The sequence below is a fragment of the Candoia aspera genome, chromosome 1, assembly GCF_035149785.1.
Source record: "Candoia aspera isolate rCanAsp1 chromosome 1, rCanAsp1.hap2, whole genome shotgun sequence".
Taxonomy (NCBI): domain Eukaryota; kingdom Metazoa; phylum Chordata; class Lepidosauria; order Squamata; family Boidae; genus Candoia; species Candoia aspera.
This window is the reverse complement of record NC_086153.1, coordinates 240987579-241013744: the sequence shown is the minus strand read 5'-3', so window position 1 is coordinate 241013744 and position 26166 is coordinate 240987579. Positions and strand designations below refer to the sequence as shown.

The 26166-nt window shown below is 37.8% G+C and overlaps 1 protein-coding gene across 3 annotated transcripts in view; it reads right to left on the bottom strand.

Annotated features, from left to right (window-relative positions):
- Positions 1-26166, bottom strand: part of BRSK2 (BR serine/threonine kinase 2) — a 449278-nt gene that overhangs the window by 48684 nt on the left and 374428 nt on the right. For 2 of the 3 annotated variants that reach the window (XM_063289325.1, XM_063289324.1), the window contains exons 12-13: positions 23858-24008; positions 4211-4271 (exon numbers count right to left, since the gene is read on the bottom strand). In XM_063289325.1, coding sequence (XP_063145395.1) covers positions 4211-4271; positions 23858-24008 — 212 coding nt within the window. Of the gene's footprint in view, positions 1-4210; positions 4272-13598; positions 13623-20181; positions 20248-23857; positions 24009-26166 lie in introns of all 3 variants that reach the window. The other variant, XM_063289323.1, reaches the window with a different exon arrangement.

Below are 26166 nucleotides of genomic sequence, written 5' to 3'. Positions count from 1 at the left end.
CGATGAAGGTAAAGGAGGTGGGTTAAGGGTTTGCAAAGAAACAAAAAACAAACACAAACAAAAAACATGCAGTTAGCAGGGAACACAGCATAATCCAAAACAGCAGTAGCGGTCGTGAAAACAATTTTGTCACAAGCTTTGTCATATTCACCAACCATGTGTCAGCAAAGGAAAATCACAGAGCAAAAACAAATATGAAGGAAAACAAACTAAAAATAACAGGGCGGGGAGAACAAGGGACGCTGCAAAGAGAGAAACTGCCATACCCCTGAGCTGGTCTGTATCTCACAGGGAAAGAAGGACAAGGTTGAAGGGAGGGGAGGAAGGGGAAAGAGGACCATTCGAGTCACAGCAACAACCAGCTTGTAGGCAAGGAGGCTGAGTTTGTGCCAGATCAAAATGTCTGCTACAACCAAACACAGCACGGAAATGCAGATACAGATAATGCGTGTGCAACAGGTAATGATAGAGGCACACAAAGTGCTACATACTGTATATCATTGCTTCCCATTTCTTTCAAAGGGGCACCAGTTTTGGGGTGTGTCTGTCTGTCTGTCTCTCTGTGTGTGTGTGTGTCTGTGTGTGTGTGTAAAAGAGAGCGAAAAAAATATTCTGGCAGTTCATCTCCCTTCCTCCCTGGCCTTCTACTCAGAGAAAAGAATTCAGTTTTCTGTGTCAGGTTTTTGAATAGCAATTCTTCAGAGAATATGGGACCGTATGGTGTGAATCCCAGCAATGATCAACAAGCCAGATTTGCTCTGTAAATTCGACTGCAGCAACCAAATATTCCTTCTATCATTGGATAATCAAGCATTCTAATATTTGGATCTGGTTATGAACAAAAATAAAATGCTATTATTCACAAGCCACTATAAATGGGAAAAAAGGAAACTGTATCATTAGAAAAAAGTAAAACTGAGATAACATTATAAATTATAAATTAATTATAAAAACATTCTGAGATACTTCAAAATATAAATCAAGTACGCTCCGTATTTCTAAAAGGGTAGTGTTAAAGTCAATAGGATCATTAAAAGGACTCAGAAACATTAAAGGCAAAAACCCTATATTTGATCTTCATTTTATAAGTAAGTGTAAGGCCATCTCAAAAATTACACATACATACAAATATTTTCTGCAATTTTTGCAGTTAAACTATTTAAGAAGTTGCAACTACATAAAATTATCGTCTAACTTTATTTTTATGTATAATATGAGGGTAATATCACTAGATTCAGTTCATTTGTCTGGAGTTTGGCAGAAGGAATGTAATTCTGTTGGTTTTCCTTGATCACTTAGCTGGCTTTTGACTATGATACGCTATTGGATAACCTAAAAGATCTGGGAATAGACGCACCACTTCGCAGTGATGCCACTCATATCCCTCATATTTCAAAGGCACCACTTGGAGACCACTATTCCTACAAACAGAAGCCATTACATTTAGGACTGTATTCTCTCTCTTTCAATATCTACATGTAATTGTTGAGGGAGATCATAAGCAGATCTGGAGCTGTGTGCTATTTGTACATTGAGAACATGAACATCTCTTTCTCTGTTGTATCTTCATACAATAGTGTGGCTTCCTTGAACGTCTACCTACAGTTGGTAATGGGATGGATTAGGGATAAGGAATTGAAACTGAACCCAACCGGGACTGAGGTGTTCACTGAGAGGGGTCACAGTTCTAGAGGAATGATAGACCTCCCTGTTCTGAATGGGGACATATTTTCTCAGAAGGAGCAGGTGCACAGATCAGGAGGGCTTCTGTGGATTTGGATATATCTCTGGTTTTCCAGACTGAGACAATGGCCAAGATATTCTAATTGGCATTCCTTCCTTTAAAAAATAGCCTTAAAATTGTGATGTATGTGTTCTAGGCTTCATTAAAATTATACACTCTTCTGTATGTCATCTAGAAACTTCATTGATACAGAATTCAATGGCCAGGTTGGTTTCTAGAACTCAGAGACCTATTACATCTGAGCTAGGAGCACTACACAGGCTACCCATTTGTTTTCTGGAGAAATACAAAATGTTGGTTATTCCTTGAGACTGTGATGCCCAAGAGGATGTCTTTTTCCATCCCACAGTTCAGTGAGATCATTTGAGGAGAGTCTCCTACAGTTGCTACAGGCATATCTTGTAGGAACCTGAGAATGAATCTTCCCCACAGCCACCCTGGTCCTTCAGAATATATGCCCTGCTAAATTGGGGGGCTTAATCGCTTTATCAGGTTTAAAAATAATTTAAAGGAGACTTTTAATAGTTGATTTCAGTTCATTTTAATTGTTGGTTTTACTTTTTAAATTGTCTTAAATGGTTGATTTTAAGTTTTCTGGTTTTTATTTTGGTTTGATTTCTTTTCCTCATCTAGTTTGTTTTAACATACATGCAATACAAACCAAAAAACAAAACAAAACACCTGTTGTATTTGCTGCTTAGAAAGGTAAAATTTATACCCTGATAGGAAAATACTTTTACATATTTTCAAAGAGAACCAGAAACAAAATGGACTTGGTGTAGAACACTAATAGGACTATTTTTCCTTAATTATTTACTACTTCTTAATTATTTATTTCTTAAAAGTATGCAATGTTCTTCAGAGCCAATCTGTATTTACAAACACTAGAAAAACCCATAATAAAGCCACAATAATAACAACAAAAAGACAATGTTTCATGATACATCAATAAATTAGACCAATAGAGGTCCTGATGACTCCATTGCTAATCTCCAAATTCCTTTTGGAAAAGCCAGGTTTCTAGCAGCTTCTGGGAGGACTTAATTCCATTTAAATCCATGAATAATTTGCTGTTGCCTTCAAGGGGATGTGTTTCATGGCTTTCTTAAAAGCGACCTTACAGTTTCTATTTCTACAACACATTTTCCATTTCAGTTCATAATCTGTTTAGTAGCCTGTGTGCTGCTCAGCTCTCTATTTTACACTTAGATTTTTGGAACAACTAAATCTACTCTACTATGCTTCAGTCATTATTATGAATCAGTATAAAGCAAAAGAGACACTGTAAGATAAGATCTTACACAGGATCTGAAAATCTGGCCCAAGATTAGACCTCACATTCCTATATTAAATTAAATGGGACTGTTCTGTAGAATTGAATGTGCAGTGGGAGGTTTCATAACCAAAATTTTAGGGATGATTAACTGCAAGTCACTCAAAGATGGCAAAATTAAACAAAGCACTGTAATACAAGAGAAGCTCTCAAGTTTGTTTAATATCAAGGGCATTACAGCTTCATGATCTAGGAACTTCTCTTTTTTTCTATCCCACTGATTAACTCCTCCAAAATGATGGTATCAATTTCATTGGTCTGTGACTGTAAATGAATGTATGTGTGTGCGTATATATATATATTTATTTTAAATGGTATCAAAAAAGTAGCCAGCTTAGAACTGATTTACATATGTCTGTCCAATTTGCCACTAACCTCAGGTCCATAACTGCTTTTCTCTAAAGTTTTTGTAATACTTGAAAAGACAACTGCTGCCGATTAAGAAAGCAGTCCTTGGCTGGTTCAAGGAGTGACTAAAAAGGGCAAGGTAGTTTTGTAAGACAGAATCTCCATTTCTCCCCAGGGACATTCTACTCTCTCCAATTATACGATTTCTTATTCCTCCTATACCATTCTTTTTTTTTTTTAATGTTTCAGTTACTTTCATTTCCACACTCGAATTTCCTAATCCAACTTTGTATGATCCCTGTGCTGACTAGATTTCATTGTTTTTCAAAGACTGTTCAGCTGTGCTTTTCAGTCCCAAAGTAGCTCTAATTTTTATGGTTCAGTGCCTCACGCTGAATTTGCAATGAGTAGCAGATGTTCTTCTCATCATGCCATAATCTCTCCAACAGTATTTTATAAACTGCCACCATGTTAGGCAATAATGCTACTTTAGGTAGCAACAATACTAGTAGCACAGGCAGGCACAAACTGAACAATGTAATGCTAAACAATGCATGAACAAAAGTGCTTTCACATATGAGTTTGTATCTGTAATGTATAAGAAGAACTACGTTTTGGCTCTCTATCTCTCTGTACATACTGTATAGGGTATACTACATATACAAATACAGTGAATTTTTTTTCTCCTTTTTCAGTTTCCTGGCTGACAAACCCATCCCTGAAACCATTAGACTTTCCCTAGCTGAAGATTATTAAAATTACGACCTCCAAACAATTTTACTTACCCTTGGACTACTGAGAGGGCTGGTGGACAGGCCAGATGATGCTCCACTGATTGAACGAGACCTAAGTAGATACAAAGTCAAAATAAAATCCTGAGAAATCCCTGTCAAAAACATTGCAGAGTGCAGCTATCACTACATTTAATCTCTATAAAGGAATGTCATATACAGCTAACATCTGTTTTTCAAAGAGTACTTATCCACAAAGAAACACAACTTTATTTTGATTGAAGATCTGCATAAAATGACATAAAAGTTTAGAGAGATGAGTAAAATTCTAGTGCTATTATTAAGTTACCTAAATGATAAAATATGGTCTATAAAATATAAAAATGTAAAATCAATAATAATGTGGTTAGACTATTGGTCTAATGCTAATCAAAAATTCAGTATCAATTTAAGGCTAATGCAAAAGAAGAAAAAATTACAACAAAAGGCCAGACAAATAAAATGTTTAACAATGATAAGCAATAATGTCAAAGCAGTGAATTATTTACTAAAGGATGCATCCACACTGCAGTTGAACAAAGCTCCAAATATAGACATTTGCAATCTAAAGCCACTCAAAGTCAGATAGGATAAGAAATAAATGGTGATTAGCTAATACTCAAAAGGCCAGTCCACAAAGATGGCCTACCTAGTATTTGATGTTCTACTTCACATGCTATCGGATGTTTTGTAAGAAGCAAGATAGGAAGAATATTGATACTTCTGAACTTAGGTGTTGGAGAAGACTCCTGATAATAATGTGGACAGCCAAGAAAACAAATCAATGATCACTGAACAAATCAACCCAGAGTTCTCACTTGAGGCACAAATGACCAGGCGTAAATTATCCTACTTCAGACATATAATGCAAAGACCTTGCTCTCTGGAGAAGGCTCTAATGCTGAGAAAGGTGGAAGGAAAGAGAAGAGGATGACTAACAGCAAGGTGGATGGACTCAGTTACAGTGGCAATGGGGGCGCCACTGGAAGACCCGAAGGACGAAGTTAGAGACAGATCATCATGGAGAAAATCTATCTATGTGGTCACTAAGAGCTGACAATAACTTGATGGCTCATCATCATCATCATCATCATCATGTTATTAAGTCACTTTTGTCTGAAAGCAGTAGAGAACCTTAGAATTTCTCTGATCAGCCTGGATGATGTAACAGGAAATGTGTGATGCTCTCGGTGCTATTATCTCTATAGAGGATATAGTGCAATAAAATATAGGTATTGTTTTCTGTTGTTCCTAATGCACAATGGCAAGTGTGTTCCTTATAAGATAGGTGAATGATCATACCTATCTAGTACTGTAACTTCTTCCTGTACTTGGGGAATAGGAGACAGGAGATATACCTGGCAAGCTCTGAAGTGATTGTGTAAATCCCTTTGTAAGTTCCTCTGTTTGTAAGCCTAGTTTCTGTTGGTGAGCTGCATCTTCAATTTGCTGTCTTTGTGCCACTTTGGCCTGTTCTTAGATCCAGGGAAGTAAAAATTATGGGGAGAATGTAGCTCTGAATAACCCATTCTGATCAGTGTTTCAGTGTTTATCACAAATTATTTTTATGAGAAATATTCCCTTATTAAAATTTGCTTGATAGCAAGCTCACTGTATAGGAACTTCCATCTCTGTATTAAAGATCATGTAAAAGGAGGAAAATGTAGTTTTGTGAAACATAATATTGCAGTTGTTTGTACAAATGCAGGCCATAAAATTATCTCCAGATTTGATTATGTGCCATCAAGTTGTTGTCGACTTCTAGCAATCAGATAGATAGATTTTCTCCATGAAGATCTGTCACTAACCTGGTGTTTCAGGTCTTCCAATGGTGCACCCATTGCTACTGTAACTGAGTTTTATCCACCTTCCTGCTGGTCTTTTTTGTTGGGAATATCTTGACTTGAAATCAGATATATTTTTATGCCATTCCTTTTCATATCTAATTTTTCCTACTTCCTATTTATATATTCCATGTGAAACAACTGGACTATATGTGGATGTATCATCAATGGATCTCCTTATTACTCCCTTGCACTATTAAAAGTACATGTGAACAAAAGTGCTTTCAGATATCAGTGTGTAGACATCAATGTGTAATGCATAAGAAGCAACTATATTTTGGTTCTGTATAAACATATATACACGTACGATGAATTTGTTTCTCTGTTTTCAATCTCATATTAATAGCATCATCTGTCACACAGATTTTATGAAAGGAACATTAAAACTTCACTTGTAAAAATGCCAAAAAAGCCTCAGATTGAGAGGCTATTCTCCTGTAGCTCAAAGTGATATATCTGTAGAATGAGGAAAGGTATAAACAATCAGTTCTGTATGGTACTAGGTTATTTCATTGCCACATTTGGGGGAGTGGCTGGAAGTTAAAGTTATTTTCACTGAACAAAACAAAGTAATTACCAAATATACAGTAGAGGTCTGGGAAGCAGAACATTTAGGGTTTGTGCATACAATGAGATCATGCATGCAAACTTAAAACAGGTATTTTATACATGCATGCATAACCCATTACTCAACCAAAGATAATATTTATGTAACTGCCTCTTCTGCATGTGAGACAATTTCAGAAACCACTTATTTCCTTCAGCCTGGGACCCAAAGCTGGGGGAGAATTAGTCTCATAGGAAACATGCCTCGAAATCAAAATCCTTCTCTTCTGTAAAATGATCTTGCAAGGAAAAGGAAATCACCATATAGCAGCCAAACATTTGAACAATCCTCTTTGTAACTTAAAAGGTGTACAGTATGCATGTGGCTGCATGTGTCTTTTTGTGGCTGCGGTCGTGTGAAGTGATTTTATATGGGAGAAGAGAAGATTAGCCCTTCCAACTAATGTAGTGCTTTTATTTGAAATGCCCACCCCCTGGGCATTAATTATTCTTTATAACAGCCTGCAATGCTATGAAATAGAGGCTATTTTGAAACCTCATGAAGGTTAAGGAAAAGCTCCTATTAGCTGCTGATTGAGATAAATGTTTGTCCAGGCTTGAGTCAAGGGAAGTTTAGGTTGAAGCTTCTGGACCAGATGAGGAAGACCCTACAGGGCCACCAGGCATAACTATATGGTGAAAATAATCATGAGAAACCTCTTGTAAGCCAGGAGAAATTTTGATTGGGAGATCAGTGTATCCCATATACCACATTCTATCCCATGTACATAAGCCTGGGAATTTGTGTGGGGAGGCAATATGAAATAGTGGTATGTACATGGGTGTCAGAAAATAATGAGTAAAATGGTAGTGTATGTAAAAGAGATGGGGATAGAGATAGTATGGGACAGTCAATAAAATTATATGGGGTGGGGGGAGAGGAAAGAGGGGAAAAAGAAAAAGGCAAAGTGTTTCTAGGTCTTCTAACATCTTCTAACCCTGCCAGTTCAAATACATGATGGTAAGACAGACAGACAGGGGAAGCAGGAGGAAAAATGTGTGGGTGCATGATGTGCAAAATGATCTTTTGGGGGTTTTTTGGGTGTATGGGCCTTGCAAAATGGAAGCCTCACCTTGAAGTACCCACAAAAACTTTTGCCAAAGTTTACAGCTTAGAAGTTATGGAGAGGATTGTATATGTTGGTAATTATCAGACCTGAAATTGGCTGTTCACCATTGCCGAATAAACAAAATTTTCTATTGATTAATCTACATTTAGAGTTTTCAGCTACATAAAAATGGTACATCAAATCTTAATTGACTCAAAGCTTATTTATAAAAACAAATCCAGGAATAAAGTTTCAATTCAGTACTTTAAAACAAATAACCATAATCAATAAAATATAAATATCACTCTTCACCTAATGCTATCTAGCAATGACATTTATAATTTCTAATGGAATAGTACTCTCTGCCTGTTCTTTTCCCATCAGACAGAACTAAGGTCAGTTTAAAGAAAACTGGGGTGAGACCTTCTCATGAAAGTGGCCTAAAGCAATGTTAAGATGAAGGACACCGAGGCTGTGCATTGATAGAAACCCTGCTTTTTCAAAAACTCCACAGGCAGTAATATATTACCATGCTGAGTAATCACACTGGGTGAACAAAAGGAAGAACAAGGCAGCAATCTAGAGTGGGAAAAGGGCCTTTTATCTATGCCAGACTGCTACAATTATGGAACAAGAAATAGCCATTTCCATGCAACCTTCCAAATCGCGAGTGGCCTTTAGGTTCATCACAAGATTAGTCTTTACTGAGTAATTCCAATTATGCACATTTCTTGCAACTAATCACACTTTAAATCTCTGCAGATTAAAACAAAAACCTTTGTCATTTTACAGGCATATCTATTACTATACAGCTTTGCAAATCCTTGGGAAGTGCTGTTCAGGGAGGGAGTGAAATACCCCTGCAAGCACGATGCACTAGGTGCCAATGAACCTCATCCTCCCAAAGGCTCAGTGCAGCCCCTTCAAGAACCTGTCCATTTCGTCTGCCGATGTGTGTGCACGCCCAAAAGATGTTTCTTCAGTTGAGATTATATACAGCACCTTGATGCTCTGAGCAGCATGTTCAGTGTTAATTATTACTGTCCAAAAGAGCCCTCCAAATGGTTCACCTGGTCCCATATTATTTCTTCTAATGCACTCTAGCGAGCCGCACAGGGTGATATAAATATTTTATTACTACAAGTTTCTGACAGAATTGCACTGTTGATAAATGTTATAATTAAAGCAACTTCTCTAAGGAGATGTTTGCTAGAAATTAGAATAACTTATATATAAAGTGTTGAATTCATCTGCCTGCCTCATCCATTTTGCAAAGCTCACCTGTTCACAATAAAATTATCTGAGAAATTTCCTGAAGCTGAAACTTTTCTCACATCTTTTCAACCTGTAAAGCCAAAAGCTTAGTATGATGTAGCAAAGTATCAGATTCTCAGTCTTTCCAAGGCTATCTCTTCAGATCAATTGCATGCAGCTTGCTTTGCAATTGTTACTTTATCCTTTGAAAAATATTAAACAAGACCTAATAGTAAAAATAGATAAATATTTTAAGTAATAAATAAGGCATTTCAGTATTTTTTAAATCCAAAAACAAGGTGGGAAGGTATGTTTTTCTGCCTTATTTATAAAAAGATGTAGGCTTGCATATTTTTGTCTCTATTGCACTTTACCTTACCAGAAGAAAGCACTACAATTTATCCAAAGGAAAATATACACTTTTTAAAAAAATGCTATTGCTTGTTTGGTGTTTCTACGCCAGAAAAATGAACTTTGATTTTTCTTCTGTCATATAAAAGAATTAAAAGCAAATATGCCAGAACAAATGATAGTCACTGTATTTTAACAGCTTTATATATATATAAATACACACACAGAATAAATGTAATATAAATATATATACAGAATACACACACACACACACATACACACACACACACATATACTGTATATGTGTGTGTGTATACATATACATATATACATATACATATACATCTATCTATCTATCTATCTATCTTTCTATCTTTCTATCTATCTTATGTTGACTTGAAAGCATTGCCATACCTTCTATCTGTAAATAATTTCCAATGCACTTTAAAACCATCCTGTTTCCTGCACTTTGTCCTCACCATCTGCACAGCCAAAGTGTATGGCACACTTGCAGAAGGCACTTTCAGTCAATTGTTCCTCAGCCTGGACCAGTTAATAGTTGAACAAGGAGGATATGCCAGGCAAGCTGCGCACCCTCTCTGCCTAAAGCTTGCCAACAGCTGAGTTTATTGTTCCCCCAAGAGGTTCCAGAACCCCATCAATAAACAAACAGTCCTTCCCCTTCTTTCACAGAGAAGAAAACAAATTTCTCACAGCCACCACCACCACCACCCATGAATCTGTCCACATTTTAGGGTTGGACTTTCTTTCTTTCCCACCCCTTTGTTTCTGCAACATTCTGCTTAATGGAGAATGTTGGAGAACTCAAAAGTTTGTACACTCATTGATATTGCTTTGAGTAATCGGAATAAAGTTATTACCAAGTGCAGATATAAAATGTTGGGCCTTCTCTATTAGGGAGTGCTTTTTCATATGCATTTAAGTAAAGGCTGAGAAGGTAATGTTCCACAAAGATCAGATGAGGATAGGATTAGCTCTATCTTATCACAGGACCTCAATTTCTTACACACTTGATACACTGGTATCAGATGTTTCAGGATTAAATAGATATGAAGCAACTACTATTCTTGCATCCCTCTTTTTCTTCAGGAAGTGCTTAGACACTAGAAGCCCTATGATTAGGCAATAGTGGAGGCAAAGTCAAGACAGAATTTTGGTTTCACTATTACTGTAACAACAATGTAAGTAGGGGAGTGAAAATCCTGTCCTCCCTTGCTTACCTTGCAATTGTATTTTGTGTTGGAATTATCAGGGGTCAACTCAGCATTATCTTATAAGGATAAGGGGGTCTCTCTAGCAAATGCATATCTATTGTGCTTATGGGATGTCACATGGGTCACCTGATTTCCACTTCCTCCTTCTTCTTGGGTTTGGGGATTAACAATATCTATTACCCTTCTGGCAGACATGTAAGCAGGAGCTGCTGCAGAATGCAGCTCTCCCCTTTTTCATCATCGAGTGATGATTAAGTGATTTCTACTATGAACCTATCTGTATCCAGATCTACTGAATAAAAGTAAGCTATCTCTATTTTCTTCATCTAACTACAGTGTGAAGACTGAATTTATTTCTGAACGTAATTAAGCTTAATGTGCAAGTTCTCTTTTGGTTCACGCTTCTACTCTGCAAGACTGCTGTTAGCTGCTTGGAGTTCTTTTATTAATCTTTAAAAACTCCATCATTTTGGAGCTGAAAGACTGCCTGTTTTGAGACTGCAGCCTCTCCTCCTTAGTCACATGGTTTAAGCTTCAACCGCAGGCACTTCCACATCACTGCATTTCAATTTCCCAGTCCCACAAAACAAGTATAAAACTGACCAACATTCATCTTCACTGCTATTAACCAACTGGAGAGAAAAAAACTTTTGCCCCTACATGACTTTAGTTCATTAAGTGCTCATTTCATGGGGGATTTAAAAAAAATGCAGTTGTCACCAAGAGGAGTTGTAAACCAACAAGGCACTGTCCCTGAACTACATTTAGATGTAGACAGGATGAAGACCCACAGCCTAGGCAATGCTCTGATAAGAGGGAGCTTGGTCTGCAGGTGGGGGAAAAGCAGGGGAAGCATTCATTTCAGAAGGGACCCTCCCTAGTTTTCCAGAGACTAAAAAGAGAGGAGAGGAGAAATACTTTCAGTCATGCAAGATTCTGTTCAATGTAACCTTACAATAAAGATAGTGCTGATGCTCCTGGTTGTGCCTCTTGTTTGGACTACCTTAAACGGCTAACAATAACTCACTGGAAGATAAATTTATTTGGCCATTAAACACAAACAACAGTGTAGGATTGCACAGGTGTGGAGCAGATTTTGTAGATGCACAAAACTGTATCTGGAGATGCCCAATAATAACCCCTGCTTAGGCAGAACTTAAACCTCAAGGATGGTAAGGAGCTGTGTCTGTGTTGGGACCAACTCCTCCAGTTATTGTTGACTATTCTAACATGACTGCTTCTTGCTCTCAAATTATAGTTGTACTTGCAAAACATCCTCATAAGCGTAGCCCAGATGATGCAGACAAGCAAGTGAATTAGGGTCAGCAAAATTGGTTTTGGCCAGGGAGTTTGAAGAAGTGGGAAGGATGGAAAGAGCCAAAGCGAGGAAGATACTGTGGACTATTGATAGCAATTTATTTCTGGCTGCTGCTGATTGATTCCCCACTCCAATATTCAACTGGAGCCTTGCCTTCTGCTGAGCTTAACTGAGGCAGGTTCAGGGGATATCTAAGAAAGCCGCTTTCAAAAGTTGAGCTCACTGAGCAAGTGAACAGAGAAAGGAAACTGGAGTTTGGTTGGGGTAGTCATCGCAGAGACACTCATAAACTCCCCTCCCACCATCACTTTCATAATCTTTGAGAAGCCAATGGCAGAGACAGCCATTCAAGTGTTTTATATCGGTGCTTTGCATGGTTGTGTACGAGATTCCACAGAAGTGAGAAGTTTTCATTTATTTTATTTTTTTCTCTGTTCATCTGAGAACCATGGAAAGAACTGCTGTTGTGACCTGCAGGAGACATGTGATAGTAGTTTCCTCTGCCAAAACACCAAGTCTTACATATGCTGCAAGTGCAGGGTGATTAGGTTCCTGGAAAAGAAGATGAGGGGACTGGGGCTAGACGTTAACCTGTTCACCTTCCCCTCCCTATTTATCAGGGAAGATGGACCGGACCTCAGAAACATTTGGAGAGGGACAACATATCAAGAAGCCTTCCAGAAGATGAGGGGAGGGGAAAGGTGGAAGGGACAGGGAAATGAAGGAACATAACACAAAGGACCAAATCTGTCAAGTAGAGCTTTTTCTTTGGAGCTTCAAGAATAGATTCCACATCCATTCTATCGGCAAAACAAAGCAAAACCGAAAAAGCAAATGCAAACCTAAGCTACATCAACAGAAGTATGGTCTCAAGGTCAAGAAAACTCACTGTTCCTCATTATTCTGCATTAGTCGCACTACACCTAGAACGTTGCATTTAGTTCTGGACAGTACACTTTAGAAGATGTACACTGACCAATGAGGCCATGCTCAGAGAAGAGCAATCAAAAACATAAGGGACTTGAAAGGAAGAAACCTATGAGTAACAGTTGGAGGTATTGTTTATGTTTAGCCTGGAGAAGAGAAGACATGATAACTGTGCAAACATCTGAAGGGCTACCATGTAGAAGGCAGGGTAGACTTGTTCAGTGCTGTTCCAGAAGATAAGAAACAATGGGTTTAATTACATGGAAGCAGGTTTTAGTTAGATCTCAGGAAGAATTCCCAATTGTAGGAGTTGTTCCACAATGGAAAAGACTGCACTAGAAGGTAGTGAGCCCTTTGTCACTGGAAATATTTGAAGAGAGGATGATTCCCATTTGTTGGGGATCATACAGTAGTTGATTCCTTTAGTGGGCAAAGAGTGGGACAAGATGACCTTCAGAGTCATTTCCAACCCCTACATGTATGATTCTGTGAAAGGGGACTATATTGTTCTGCTAAATAAGAGGGATGGTCTTTCCTTTCCTGCTCTTTCCAGACTTCAACTGTCTTCCTCCAATTGGTGTTGCCTTTCAAAAGTCAAGAGTTTTCAAAACCTCACATCTAATTTTACTCTTATTCTGCAATCACTAACAAAGCCAAGGTAGGCACTCCCCTCCATCAGAGCATCTTATTAAAATATTTCTTCCTAAAATATTTTTGATTGCACAATAATGAATGTTTAAACTGGGATCATTAAAAGAAATCTTTCCCCCCAAAAGAGAAAAGATTCCACGACAGGTATAATTGAAAATTGGAGCTTACCCCAATGTGTCAGCACTCGTCATCCTTGGCAGAGGGGAATAAAAAGAGAAGAAAAAAGAAAGGGATATGGAAACAGGTGGAGAAAAGAGTATGAAAAGCAGAGTGAAATACTGTTCGGAGAACTACATGGTCATAATTTCTATGCCATAAGCATCTGTTGCCAATGAATGTGCTATTGGGGAATTCTTATGGGAAGGGAGAATTTTATAATACACAAAATTCCCATGCTGCTTATAATTTGGGAAGGTGGGGCAAGCAGAGCAAGTATAAAGAGAAATAATAAATATAGGCTGTATGCTCTAAGCTGGAGAGCTGGAAGTTCATTTTGGATTGATTGCTTTTTGAAAGCATATCATTTGTTTATGTATAACAAGTTCTACTGTATTTATTAAAATAGATGTGGATCTCTCCACATTTTGCTCTACTGTTTTTTCTGTCCTAGAAAGATCTGCTATGGAAATCTTTTTCCAATACATATGCCTATAATTGATGCACTATTAAATGCATTAATCATTAAGACCAATGATAATGGATGCCCAGTAAACAAAGCTTTAACTGAGGATGCAGCATGGGAATTTATGAATACAAGAGTATGTGGCGTAGCATGACTCTATCTCATTTGATAGTTGTCTAATAATTCCTCATGGATTGTATCTCAATTTCCTAGTATGATTCTTATTTCTCCCTGACTTGTGATCTAGAATCCAGTATTTTTATTAAAATAAAGACAAGGATTATAAAAATTACTTTCTCTGTTGGAATACTACATAAAATATAAAGATAATAAAACTATAGGCTGAAACAAATGTGGCAAGTGGAGAATTGGTAAGAGGAGAATGATAGGTCTCTGGATATTTGCAGAAGAGTTGTCCAATTTATTGCAAGTATTACCACTATCAGATGTTTGATTAACTAGCAACGTTGGGAACCTCAATAGGTTTATATAAATTGTATAAATAATATAAATGTCTTGGCATTTATGACCATTTTTATTGTTCTCTGGTATGTTTGTTTTGGTCTAGGACCTTAAATTAAATATATTAAATAAATAAATAAATAAATGAAATGAAATGAAACTTGTGAACTTCTTGCTTATGTGTGCAATTGATTCTATATAGGGACATAGATTGAGACTATGATTTATAGGACATACAGTAAATATAACTATAGTCATATCTCTATTTCATGGATAAAAATGTAGACCCTTAGAACAGCTCAAAAATGGCCATCCAATTGTAATTTATTGTGACAGAAGACGATGTTATTAAATCCATGGAGAGTAATATCAACTTCATCAATGATTTGCAAAGGCAAACAAGATACTGGACTTAATTTGTTGGCCAAGCAGCTACTGAAATCTAGAACTGCAATTTAGCAGCAGGTGTTCAAAATAGCCCTCCAGGTACATCAGGGTGATCTAAGTAAACTATACTGGTCAGAAATAAACAGGAAGCCCTTCAAGCCAGCAAGTTACCAATTCAGGTTACCTATCCAACACACTTAAACTCTCTCTTTTGCCCACTTTAATATCTTGCCTGCTGCGATATATATATATACACGTGTGTGTGTGTGTGTGTGTGTGTGTATAAAACAATGCTCCTTTGGCAGAGCAAATGTGCCCTTGTGATTTGGAGGAATTTGTTCCTCCAAGGTCTTTTCTATAGCAACCTGTGCCCTACTTTCACCTGTTCTGAGGATGATTTTATTAGCTTAATTTTATTTATTCATTCATTCATTCATTTTGATTCCACCCAACTTTATCTGACTCTGGAGCCTTGACCTCTCCAGAGAAGTTGCAAAATTTCTTATAGTCACCACTGCTTTATGTGGGAAAATCCTGTCAAAATGTGTTTTAAATTATTCTTCTTATGTTGCTTTATGTCTTTTTGCCAAATGCAACTGGTCATAGACCACAATAAAGTTATACATACATTACTGGACTTAATTTAAATTTCAATTAAATTAAGTCTTTTTTTTTCCTTTTGCCTTGTATTCTTACTTCCTCAGCCTTGCCTACTATTAGTGACCATTCCCTGGCATATCATCCAATGCTCAAGTGTGGTCCATGAACCCTGAAAAAAAGTTGTAGGCCTCTGGTTTATGGCATAAATTCATTCTGTGAAAAATATTGTTACTCAGAATACCTTATTCCCAAGTTTATTTCATGATAGTAAGTGCAATAAATAGTACCAATTTACAGAAGTATCAGTTCATACCATTTTTCCTAAACTTGGCTAAGGATTGTCTACTGAGACTGGCATTGTGATCCCCCATTCCTCTCTAAGCCTGAAATTTGAATTTTGAAGTACCTTTCCCCACATGTTTTCTCCGGTTTAAGAGCCACGTGTGCTAATGGAATATTGTCCTAGGATTAGAGTTTCCTGAAAACAGATACTTTGATTTTGTGCAATCTGGTATTATAATAAAGCATAGTCCTTTCAAGTAGCATGCTATTGTCAAGAAAATATGTTGGAGCTTCTATCGATGTTAGAAATGCAATGTTGACCGCTGGAAATATGTTGCATAGGCCCCAGATACTACTATTATCATTGATTTTATGTTTCCCAGCATTGATGAAATCATATCATACTCAAAAGATGTGGTCCTGCACAACTGGTGGCTTCCTATGCCCAAATGAACAATAAAATTAGACACAATGATATATCATTAATAGACATCACTGCCCTGGAGATATGGAGGTATGGTTTAGAGTAGACAAAACATGTTCTGGAGTGTGCACCTCTAGTTCCATATCCATTTCTATATACAGTGAGTATTAGTTGCACAGGGACCATATTTAAAAATATCTTACTCCCCAACAGACTAGATGAGATATGCCAACATTATAGATTCTACTCTTCTGAAAGCCTGCAGGTATTTATTTGGGGTGGGACTAAAGTTTTTTAGTCAGCTTCTTATTAATTAATACCTATTTGACAGTTACTGCCAATGGTCAGATGGCTGACACTGCATTTCACATTTCTGACCCAAAGTGCACCATTCTGAGCTTTAACCATTTTGTTACAAGCAAGACTTCTACTCAGTTTTGGAGTATAAAAAGATTATGTAAAGAGTTACATTTTCCTATTGGCTACAGTAGCATAGAGGTATTAACAGCTAATATTCCAAATAGATTATCATATTCCCTAGAAATTCATATACACCAAGGAGCATATGTCTCCACATATGCCGACATAAGCAATGCAGGGAAGGTAAATAGAAATATACAGATAATTAACATGGACACACAAATGCTTAAAGGAATCTTAATGATTATTCCAGAAAGAGAAAGGCAGGAAGTGCTTTAACAATGTGAATGGACATCAGATTGACAATGGGGGGAAGAAAGAAGCAAAATGAGTTTTATTTAAATAAAAATAATCCCCAAACACAATAAACCTAGCAGCACAGACATGTGCATTTCCTATAGGATTAAAGCATGTGAACTACTCAGCTGCAGCAATCCAGATACAGAAGAAGCACTAAAAGGTCCAGAAGGAAGGAAGGAAACTCAAAGTTGAGAGAGACAGAGGAAAAAAAAATGTACAAAAACAAGAGGAGAAATGCAAAGGCAAGAGGGAAAACAAAAGCAATAGAATGACGCCAAAAAGAATACAAAGAAGAAAGAAAAAGAGAAAACACAAAGATGAGAGAAGGGACAGAAAAAAAGAGGGCAGAAAGAAAAGTGGCCTCAGCTACCAAAACAATTGTGTGCATCTAGAGGGTCAGGATTCTTAAAGATGCAGTATTCCTCTTAAAAATAAACCAAAAGTGAGAGAAAAATTAAGATATTGAGCAGACACCATTTCAAGGATCTGATTCAGTAACCCAAGGAGATAATATTTCAGTGGGGGTTCTCCTTGTTACGTTAATCTTCATTATCCCTGTAACTCTTTAGCTTACTTTTGTTGTTGTTGTTCCCTTAACAACTGTTTCATCAGGACATACACAATCAAAAATATTAAAAAAAAAACTTGATTTACTCTTATGCTCTTCATTAGGTTTCAGCACCCGGGTTGATCTTGTCAGGGTTCTGAAACTAAGCAGGGTTGGCTGGTCAGTACTGGGGTAGAAGACCAGTGGAAATCCCAAAGCTGTGCTCTAGCCTGGAAAGTTGATAAAGAAGGCTATGGCAAGCCACTTCTGTTTCTGTGGCCAAGAAAACTGTGTGGATGTGTCTACAAAGTCCCTAGGATTCAGGATGTACTTGAAGGACACCAATCCTTTGCTGTTTTTAAAAAGGAGGATGCTTACTTTTGGGCTTTTTTTCCCATCTGTCATTGAGAAAATTGTATGGTTTATTTTAAGATAGATCAGCAATCCTTGTAAAGTAGGTCCTCTCTTTACTGTTTGAGACCCAATGCTTACAAGAAATGGTATTGGAATCTTATCAGTATTTTAGACAACGAAGAGATATTGGTAGGGACCCATTCTGGAAGTGGTAGATTTACTAATGTGGGAGTCTTTCCAAGAAAAAGTACTATTCTTGAAAACCGGGTTTAATGGTTAATACAATAAAAGATTTTACAGCAAGAGGCAAAGTGGGAAATAGCCACAAGGGTGGTGGGTTAGCACTGTGATCTATCTGGCAAGAACGCTCAACGTATGGTTAGGCTTTCAGAATTCTATTGTACTACAGTCACTCCAGGCTGAAATTTGCATTAAGTATCTGGCTCTTGCAACAGTGCTTAGGAATTCCCTGATGAATATCACAAAAAACAGCAGCTCATTATTTCTCCCCAGCTTATCAGCTGTTTATGAGTTCTTGGCAGCAACCCTCCTTTCCTCATAAAGTAGAGTGTCTTGTTTGTTGCCAGAATCAGACCATCCCATCTGCTGAGAGACAAAGTTCCTCTCTCCACATCTTCAAATGGGAAGCTGTTAGATCTTTCAAAAAGTTTATGTAATGGGCCTACAGAGCATTTCAGGGCTTCAAGTGAGCTAGGACTCACACAAGTTCATTTCAGGAGACTATTCTCAAAATTAGATTTAGTACAGCACTACGTCAGAAAGTCTCCAAGTCTTGCCACTGCGATGTATTGAAATCATCATTTCTGATCTCAATATAAAATAATGATGCTAATTCTCAGGTCAGCATTACAAAAAACACCATGAGGCCATGTAAAAATTCTTATATCAAGCTTATAATTCTTGGTGATGGTGCTGCTGCTGCTTTTTCTTTTTCTTCTACCTGCATATTGGTTGTATTGAGTTTTGCATATAGTGGAAATATATTCTCTTTCTCCCTGTGCAAGTAGGTTGATACTGCACATGGTAAGCTTAAGAGCTTCTGGGTCAGAAGCTTTTATCGCAAGACAGGACTCAGCATCAGTATCACTCCTGTAACAGATTATGAAAGTGTAGTTTCAAAAAATTTCTATGTTAAAAAATATAGGGGTGTAATATACAAACACTGCTTGTTCATCTCAGCAGGATTTAGACTATATCTATGTCCTATATTTAAAAGGCAGACTTGAAGGGACAGAGACTTACTTAGCACTTTCTCAGACTATGGAGAAAGTTCTTGAGATGATTAAAATAGGGGAAAGTCAGAGCATGATTTTATGGTACGTTAATTGGATCCCCTATTTAGGTTAATTTATGCATAGTTTTAAAAATATTGATGCTAGAAGTGTTCCTTAACATAACTGAAAGGCCCTAAAAATATAAACAATTTTAAAAATCACAATGAAATCTTCAGTAGTCAAAGGAGGAAAAAAATGGGTTACTGCAAGATGTCATATATTTGCTGAAATCCTGCCTGTTACATATATTATTAAGTCTGTTTTCCAATTAAGAATCTCTCCCAGTTTGAAACAGCGGAACATGGAATCACCCCAAACTAAAGCTGTTTGTGGAAGAAAAGGACCAATTAAGCATCATTATCTGACAAAAAGCCTGATCTTCAGAGTTCAGGACTTATCTTAAACAGCAAGGAGATAAAGCTAACGTGTTCTCTGTATCACACACATGAGAGTCAGAACAAATTTGCTGTTGGTTAAATGGTTCACTAGAGTTGACTCTAATTGCCAATATGCAGGAAGAAGGGCAGTGACAGAAGTATCAAGGGGGCTTGGTGGAATGGAGGAAGCTAGGTCACAGGCTCATCTTGCCCCAACTGGGACCAGCAACTTGGTTGTTAAGTGAAGTGGTCACTAAGTGAAATACAACATAAATATAGTACCAATACAACCAATATGAAGTGATCTTACTTTAGCTTTCTTCTGCTTTACAGACTTGTGACGGTCGTAAATGTGAGGATTGGTCACAAAGTTACCTTTTCATCACTGTCGTAACTGAATGGTCGCTGTGTGGGGTAGTCACTAAAGGAGGGCTACCTTTACTGAATTCTTATCCTCTTTTGCATGTAGTTCTGACAGCCCAGACATAAACCATGTAAAAATATCTGAAGACTGCTAGGCCAAAATGTGTGCTATAATGTGAAGGAGAATTAATCACTGGCTAGGATTCTTTCTTTCTAAAAAATACAATCCAATGTATCCCCAGCAGAAAAGGTAAGTACTGCATCTTTAAGGAACAGAAGTGAGGTAGAGGAGAGGAACAGATTGTTGGTGTTTTATACCTTTCTTCTTTGCTGAATGTGGGATTGGCTTCACAGATATCCAGGCTTTTACTGAACATTGTTTTACTATGGCAGGAACAAAGTAAGAAAAAAGAGTTACTGATGTGGACATTCATATGAGATTCACCTGACGCAGTCCCACCCACCCAAAGTTACCCCCCTCCCTTTGAATAAATCTCTGAAACAGAGAGCTATATTCCTTTCCTGGTTTTATCCTGATACTGGAAGATTTTTAAGAGCAGTTTGAATAGAGGGGTATAGCAGCCAAGTTACTGGGGAGGCTGAATTTTTCCAAGAAGGAATAAACTTTAAATTTCTAGCAAACCTGGTGATGTGAGATAAGGGGCATTGCATACAAACCATTCTTGCACCTGGCCTCTCCAAACATCAGTTACCACATAAGTGCTGGTTCAAACCTGAACCATATTTGTCAGAGACATGCTGGTGAGATATGCCAATTTTCAAGGAAGCTACTATATTGAACAAGATCTGAAGAATGCAGATCCAGTTTTTCCATTCAAAGTAGCCTCTTCGGCACATAAGCTGTTCCCACTAATCCTTTCACTTGCTCATATTAGTCTGCAAAGAAAAGCCATAAGAAGCAGTATTTCAAGCCCTCACAAAATGGCAGGCCTGAACCCTACAGATGGGTCAGCTGGAGAAGAACAGATCCTAATATCAGGTAGCTGTCATTTCAGTAATCAGTGCAAAGAAGTCAGGAAGAAAAGGATGTCAGTTTGTTGATGGAAGCGCTTTTTTTTTCCTTTCAGTTCATAATGTACCTCAGCACTAGTGTATTTTGTTTGATCTAACATAAAGCCTTGAGCCTTTGACAGCAATCTTTGGGTTAAAAAAATTCTGTGACAGGAAAATGCACCATGAAAGTAGCAGCTCGACGGCATTAATGTATCATGGGGGAAATGAAAAGCCGAGTTTAGATTGTGGAACAAGAACAACGGAAAGTACCACAGTCCTCACAAGAGAAGGAATAAAAGGGAATGAAATTGGCAGTAAGTAAAACAGCAAATGGAGGAAGCAGGACTATCAACAGAAAAAAGTTGAAAACCAAGTTGATTTCAAGGCATTCATCTTTTTCACAGGCAACCTCTCTGGGTATCATGAACAGAAAGGGAACAGGGACAGAATGTATGAACTGCCAGATATATTAAAGGTATTGAAAGAAGATATAAGTAATATTTTCTCCTCACAGGACACTTGGGATGGCAACTGCCTAAACTAACATATACTTGATTTAATACATCTCAGGATGACAATGCAATGGTAACAACATATTTTAAGCAGAGATGGACATGAGCAAACTGGAGACAGTATTATGCTGGTGGGCAGCTTTAGGCTTATTTTTTGGCATGCATTTCACTAAAATAAATAGTAACCTCTCCACAACTACTTCTAAGTAAGGCTTAATCCCTTTGCAGAGGCTATTAATAACTGTCCTGTTTCACTGTGGCCTATGGATGCTCACTCCAAAGAAGCAACATAAAAGTAGGAAAATGGGGCTGGAAGTGAATTTGTTAATGAAATGTCCCCACTGATTTTGTAAGGGTATCCAATTAGGAGGAGAGGTAGCTCTCCTCATCATGTTCTTAAATTTACTGATACAATAACCCACAGATAAATACCAGAAATAGATCACATTGCATTTCTGTCAGTTTAACTGGTGTGGCTTCCAACAATAAATCCTACATGTTGTAGTTGTAATTTTCAAACTCTGAAAATTCTCAGTTTGAGATCTCCCCCTCCCTGCTCCCTTGATCACAGTATTACAGTGTCCAAATTGTTTGGGAAAATGGTAGCATAACTACTCTCTGAAAATGATGCTTTCCAAAGTAGCACTATATCCTCCAAAATGATTTACAGGACTTACTTGGAATTACATAGTATACTACTGCCCAGAGTCCCTCTGGTAGGAGGAGATGGGTGGTGACAAATTTGATAAATAAATAAGTAAATACTCTACATCTAAAAGTTTTCTTCTCATTTGGTGGACTTCATATTAATGAACAAGTTCATACTTGGTGCGAATGACCACACTGCCTGTAGTTCATGCTGTGTTTGTTACTTGAGGATGAAGGGGCATAACTAATGCACAAGAAGCACAGGCTACCGTGCAAGTTCTACATGAAATTATAAATTCCTTATTTATACTTTCTGCTTTGCCTGCCCATTGTGCACACACACATCGTAGCTCTTGCCAGCTGTTACATCACCATAAAACCTGACTGTATTTCATTGTGATGTCATTTTATATAGTGTTTCAGAAAGCATTACTTTATAAAAAATCCCACTAACTCAGGGTAAGTTCACAAATTTGTACTACAATGCTATTTAAGACTTAAATAAGTATATATAGTTAAAGAAGAATCATTTTGTTAAAAAAGTTCCAGGTTAGTGAGAGATGCAACTTTGTAATGTTGACACTTAACAATTGAAAATGATAAGGTAACTGATACTGTACAAGCCGGCCCAATATATCATGATAAATGTAAGAGAATCCTAGAATTTGGAAAAAAATACTCTTCCCAGTTTAGATTTCTCTTCTTGGTTGGTTACTCCTGGGTTGGTCTATCTTCTTAAGTACCTGATTCAGATACAGAGAAAGGTAATTTAGAAAGCAAACTGGTGGTATTTAAATTCTGAAACCTCATATATAAATTCTGGATTATTTGGGCATATGCCAAATCTTCCATGCCCAGGATGGTCTAGAGCTAAGACAAGCTGTCAGTGGTTACAGCTGAATAATAGCTCAGCATTGCTGCTTAACCTACTGTGGCAGATAGAAGTGGTCTCAACTGCATCATCACAATTTCCTGCAGAAAGTTGTATATTTTCCTTCAGGAATTGACTTGCTTTTCTGATATCCATTTGCTGTACATTAGAATTAAAATCATGATGTTTAGGAAGGAACCAAACTAGGTGAACCTGGGGGACTCTGCATGCTAGAGAATCTGTCCCACGTGACAGATTGTGGGAATTGTAAGAGCAGTCATGCTTTCTGTTTAGTGGCTGAACTAAATTTCTAGAAAATAACACTCTTCCTGCCTAAAGGTAATATTTGAGACCATGAATTCATGTTGCAAAGAACCAAAAGATGGATGTTTAAAAGTGTTCAAAAATTTCTATGTAACATATCCATATGAGATTTCCTTTTTTTTTCTGTAATGCAGTCAAAACACAACTAACTAACACAATCCTAGTCAAAACACAACTAAGATGACCATAAATATCTTATCTGAATATATGCCTTTTAGGGAGGGTTTTTTTTTTTTGCCACTTGATTTCCACTACAACAGAGTGTCTGGCATATTTCATCAGAGAATAAAAAACCCTAACCCTATATTGGATTATAAAAGGGATCAGGTTTATGAATATATTTCCATTTTATTTGAGTTTATCCAGTCTACGAAACCTTTACACGGTTTCTGTTGTAAATTTCCTCGTAGCACTGGTCTGAATGCTTGTTAGAAACCAAAGATTAAAAAAGAAGACACAATAACTAGCAAAGAAGTTTCTTCTGATTAATTTCTCTTTCTTGCAAAGAATCTAGATTGATGCTGGTAAAAATGACTGAGTCACTATACTGGCTACTGTGGTTTCTGATACTTCAGGCCAATGGCATACACAATCTTCTTCTTGCTTACTTTTTGGGACCACCTACCTTTGTCCATGCTGTGTCATTTCAATTGCTCTGCGTGCAGGAACAGGGGACCCTCCATCTGTCACACTTAGGACCTCCATGGACTTCCTCTCTGGTCTCCGCTTCCCATGTCTGTTCAGCATTGGAGAGTCCACACGTTTTCTGGGAGGGTCTTTATGCAGAGATAATGCAGTCAACTTAGCATGGTTATGAAATGGCTTAAATGTCTTGGGCTGGTAACCCCTTGTTTCTCAGTGCCCCCTCAATTTATTTTCTAAACTCAACAGAGAGGGGCTAGGAAACATATAAACTCTTCCCACACCTCTGCAGCTCATACATGATCTTCTTTACTCCTGCCATACCATGATATCTCTAAAGCAGCTTTTAAAAGTGATTTACGTCATAAGACACATGACCAACTAAAAACAGAGCTTAGATTATGTGAAGAGATAAGCATTTTATTCTGGGAAATCAGAGGCCCAAGCAAGAACCTTTTGGTTATTTTTTTCTATACAACGATAAAAGTTGTATAGAACTTTACATTCTAGTTTTCTTTTTCATATGCTACATTTTATATTTTATGCTTATGTTTTCTTTACAAAGTATTACTGTTGCTGACCTTGCACTAAAACTTTTAAAAATAACAGATGTGATGTTTTGTCCTAGAAAACTGCGAATAGTAATAAATAGATATTGGCAGGCTTTACAAGTCTGTGACATTATGACACTGAGGATCTCAGCCAATACTTCATCACAAGATATAGATATACAAGAAAACGTATAGACAATGAAAAACAGGAAGAGAGCCTAAAAAGAATGTACAGGCTTCTAGTATTCTGAATCTTGCTCCTATTTCAGGTAGTCCTTGTTGAATGACCACTTGTTCAACGACCATTAAAAGTGATGACAGTGCTGAACGAGGGGGCTTACGATGGGTCCTCATCATTACGACCATCACTGTGTCCCCACGGTCATGTGATCATGATTCAGGTGCTTGGCAACCAGCTTGCAATTACGACACAGCATCCCATGGTCATGTGATCACCATTTGTGACTTCACTGCTGGCTTCTGACAAGCAATGTCAATGGGGAAGCTGGCAGGAAGTTGTAAATGGCAATCACTTGACCATGGGACACTGTGACCACATGGGATTCACCTAATGCCGGCAACTGGGACTGCCACAACTGCCATCGTAAGTCGGCACTGTCATATGATGTCGCGCTTTACAACTGCATTGCTTAGTGATAGAGCTGCCAGTCCCAATTACCATCATTAAGCGAGTACTACCTGCATTCTGCTCTATTTTTTCCTTTATGTGCTGATAGCCACCTAAAAGAGGGACGCGGTGGCGCTGCGCGTTAAACCGCTGAGCTGCTGATCGGAAGGTCGGCGGTTCGAAACCGCGCGGCGGGGTGAGCTCCCGTTGCTAGTCCCAGCTCCTGCTCACCTAGCAGTTCGAAAACATGCAAATGTGAGTAGATCAATAGGTACTGCTTCGGCGGGAAGGTAACGGCGTTCCGTGTCGTCATGCCGGCCACATGACCACGGATGGGTCCTTATGGACAACGCCCGCTCCAAGGCTTAGAAACGGAGATGAGCACCGCCCCCTAGAGTCGGACACGACTGGACTTTACGTCAAGGGAACCTTTACCTTTACCTTTAGCCACCTAGAAAGGGGAGCACTTATATGCATCTTTGAAGAAAACAATATATCCAAACAACTGTTTGGCTGAGGTGGCATTTAATGGATAATAATATCTCTCTCCCTCATAAATACATTAAATCTTGCTCTGCATTTCTAAAGACAAATGAGGAGCAAAGAGCTGTACTCATTCACTCTGCTTCCTTTGAATAATAATGTGTCCTAACGGTCAGAAATCACGCTGAGATGAGGAGTAGGTCTCTAGTGTTTATTACTGCTACATTGAACAGAATCCTAACAAACTGAAGAAGTGTGGGAAAAACCCACACATATAAGCCCCAAAAGCTAGGGCGGGCCTGATCTGTGTCTCTTTGAATGGCTGCTTAATTCCTCAGTACTACGCATGCGTTTTCCCCCCTGGATAGGGGCCCCATCCTGCTCGCCATCAGTACTCATGACATAATGTATATGACTTCTAAAATCAGATGATACATCAGACAGATATATTCAGCTTGGATATAAAGCTAATACATTTAGGGAATATATTTTTCCTTCCTATATAAAGAAATGTGGACTATAGTTTGCATCATATATGAATAAAGAGCATGATATATCTTTGGGATTGAAGAAGCTGGAGAAAATGCTACCTTAAAAAACTGAGATATAACTGTATTGGAGAGAAAATTT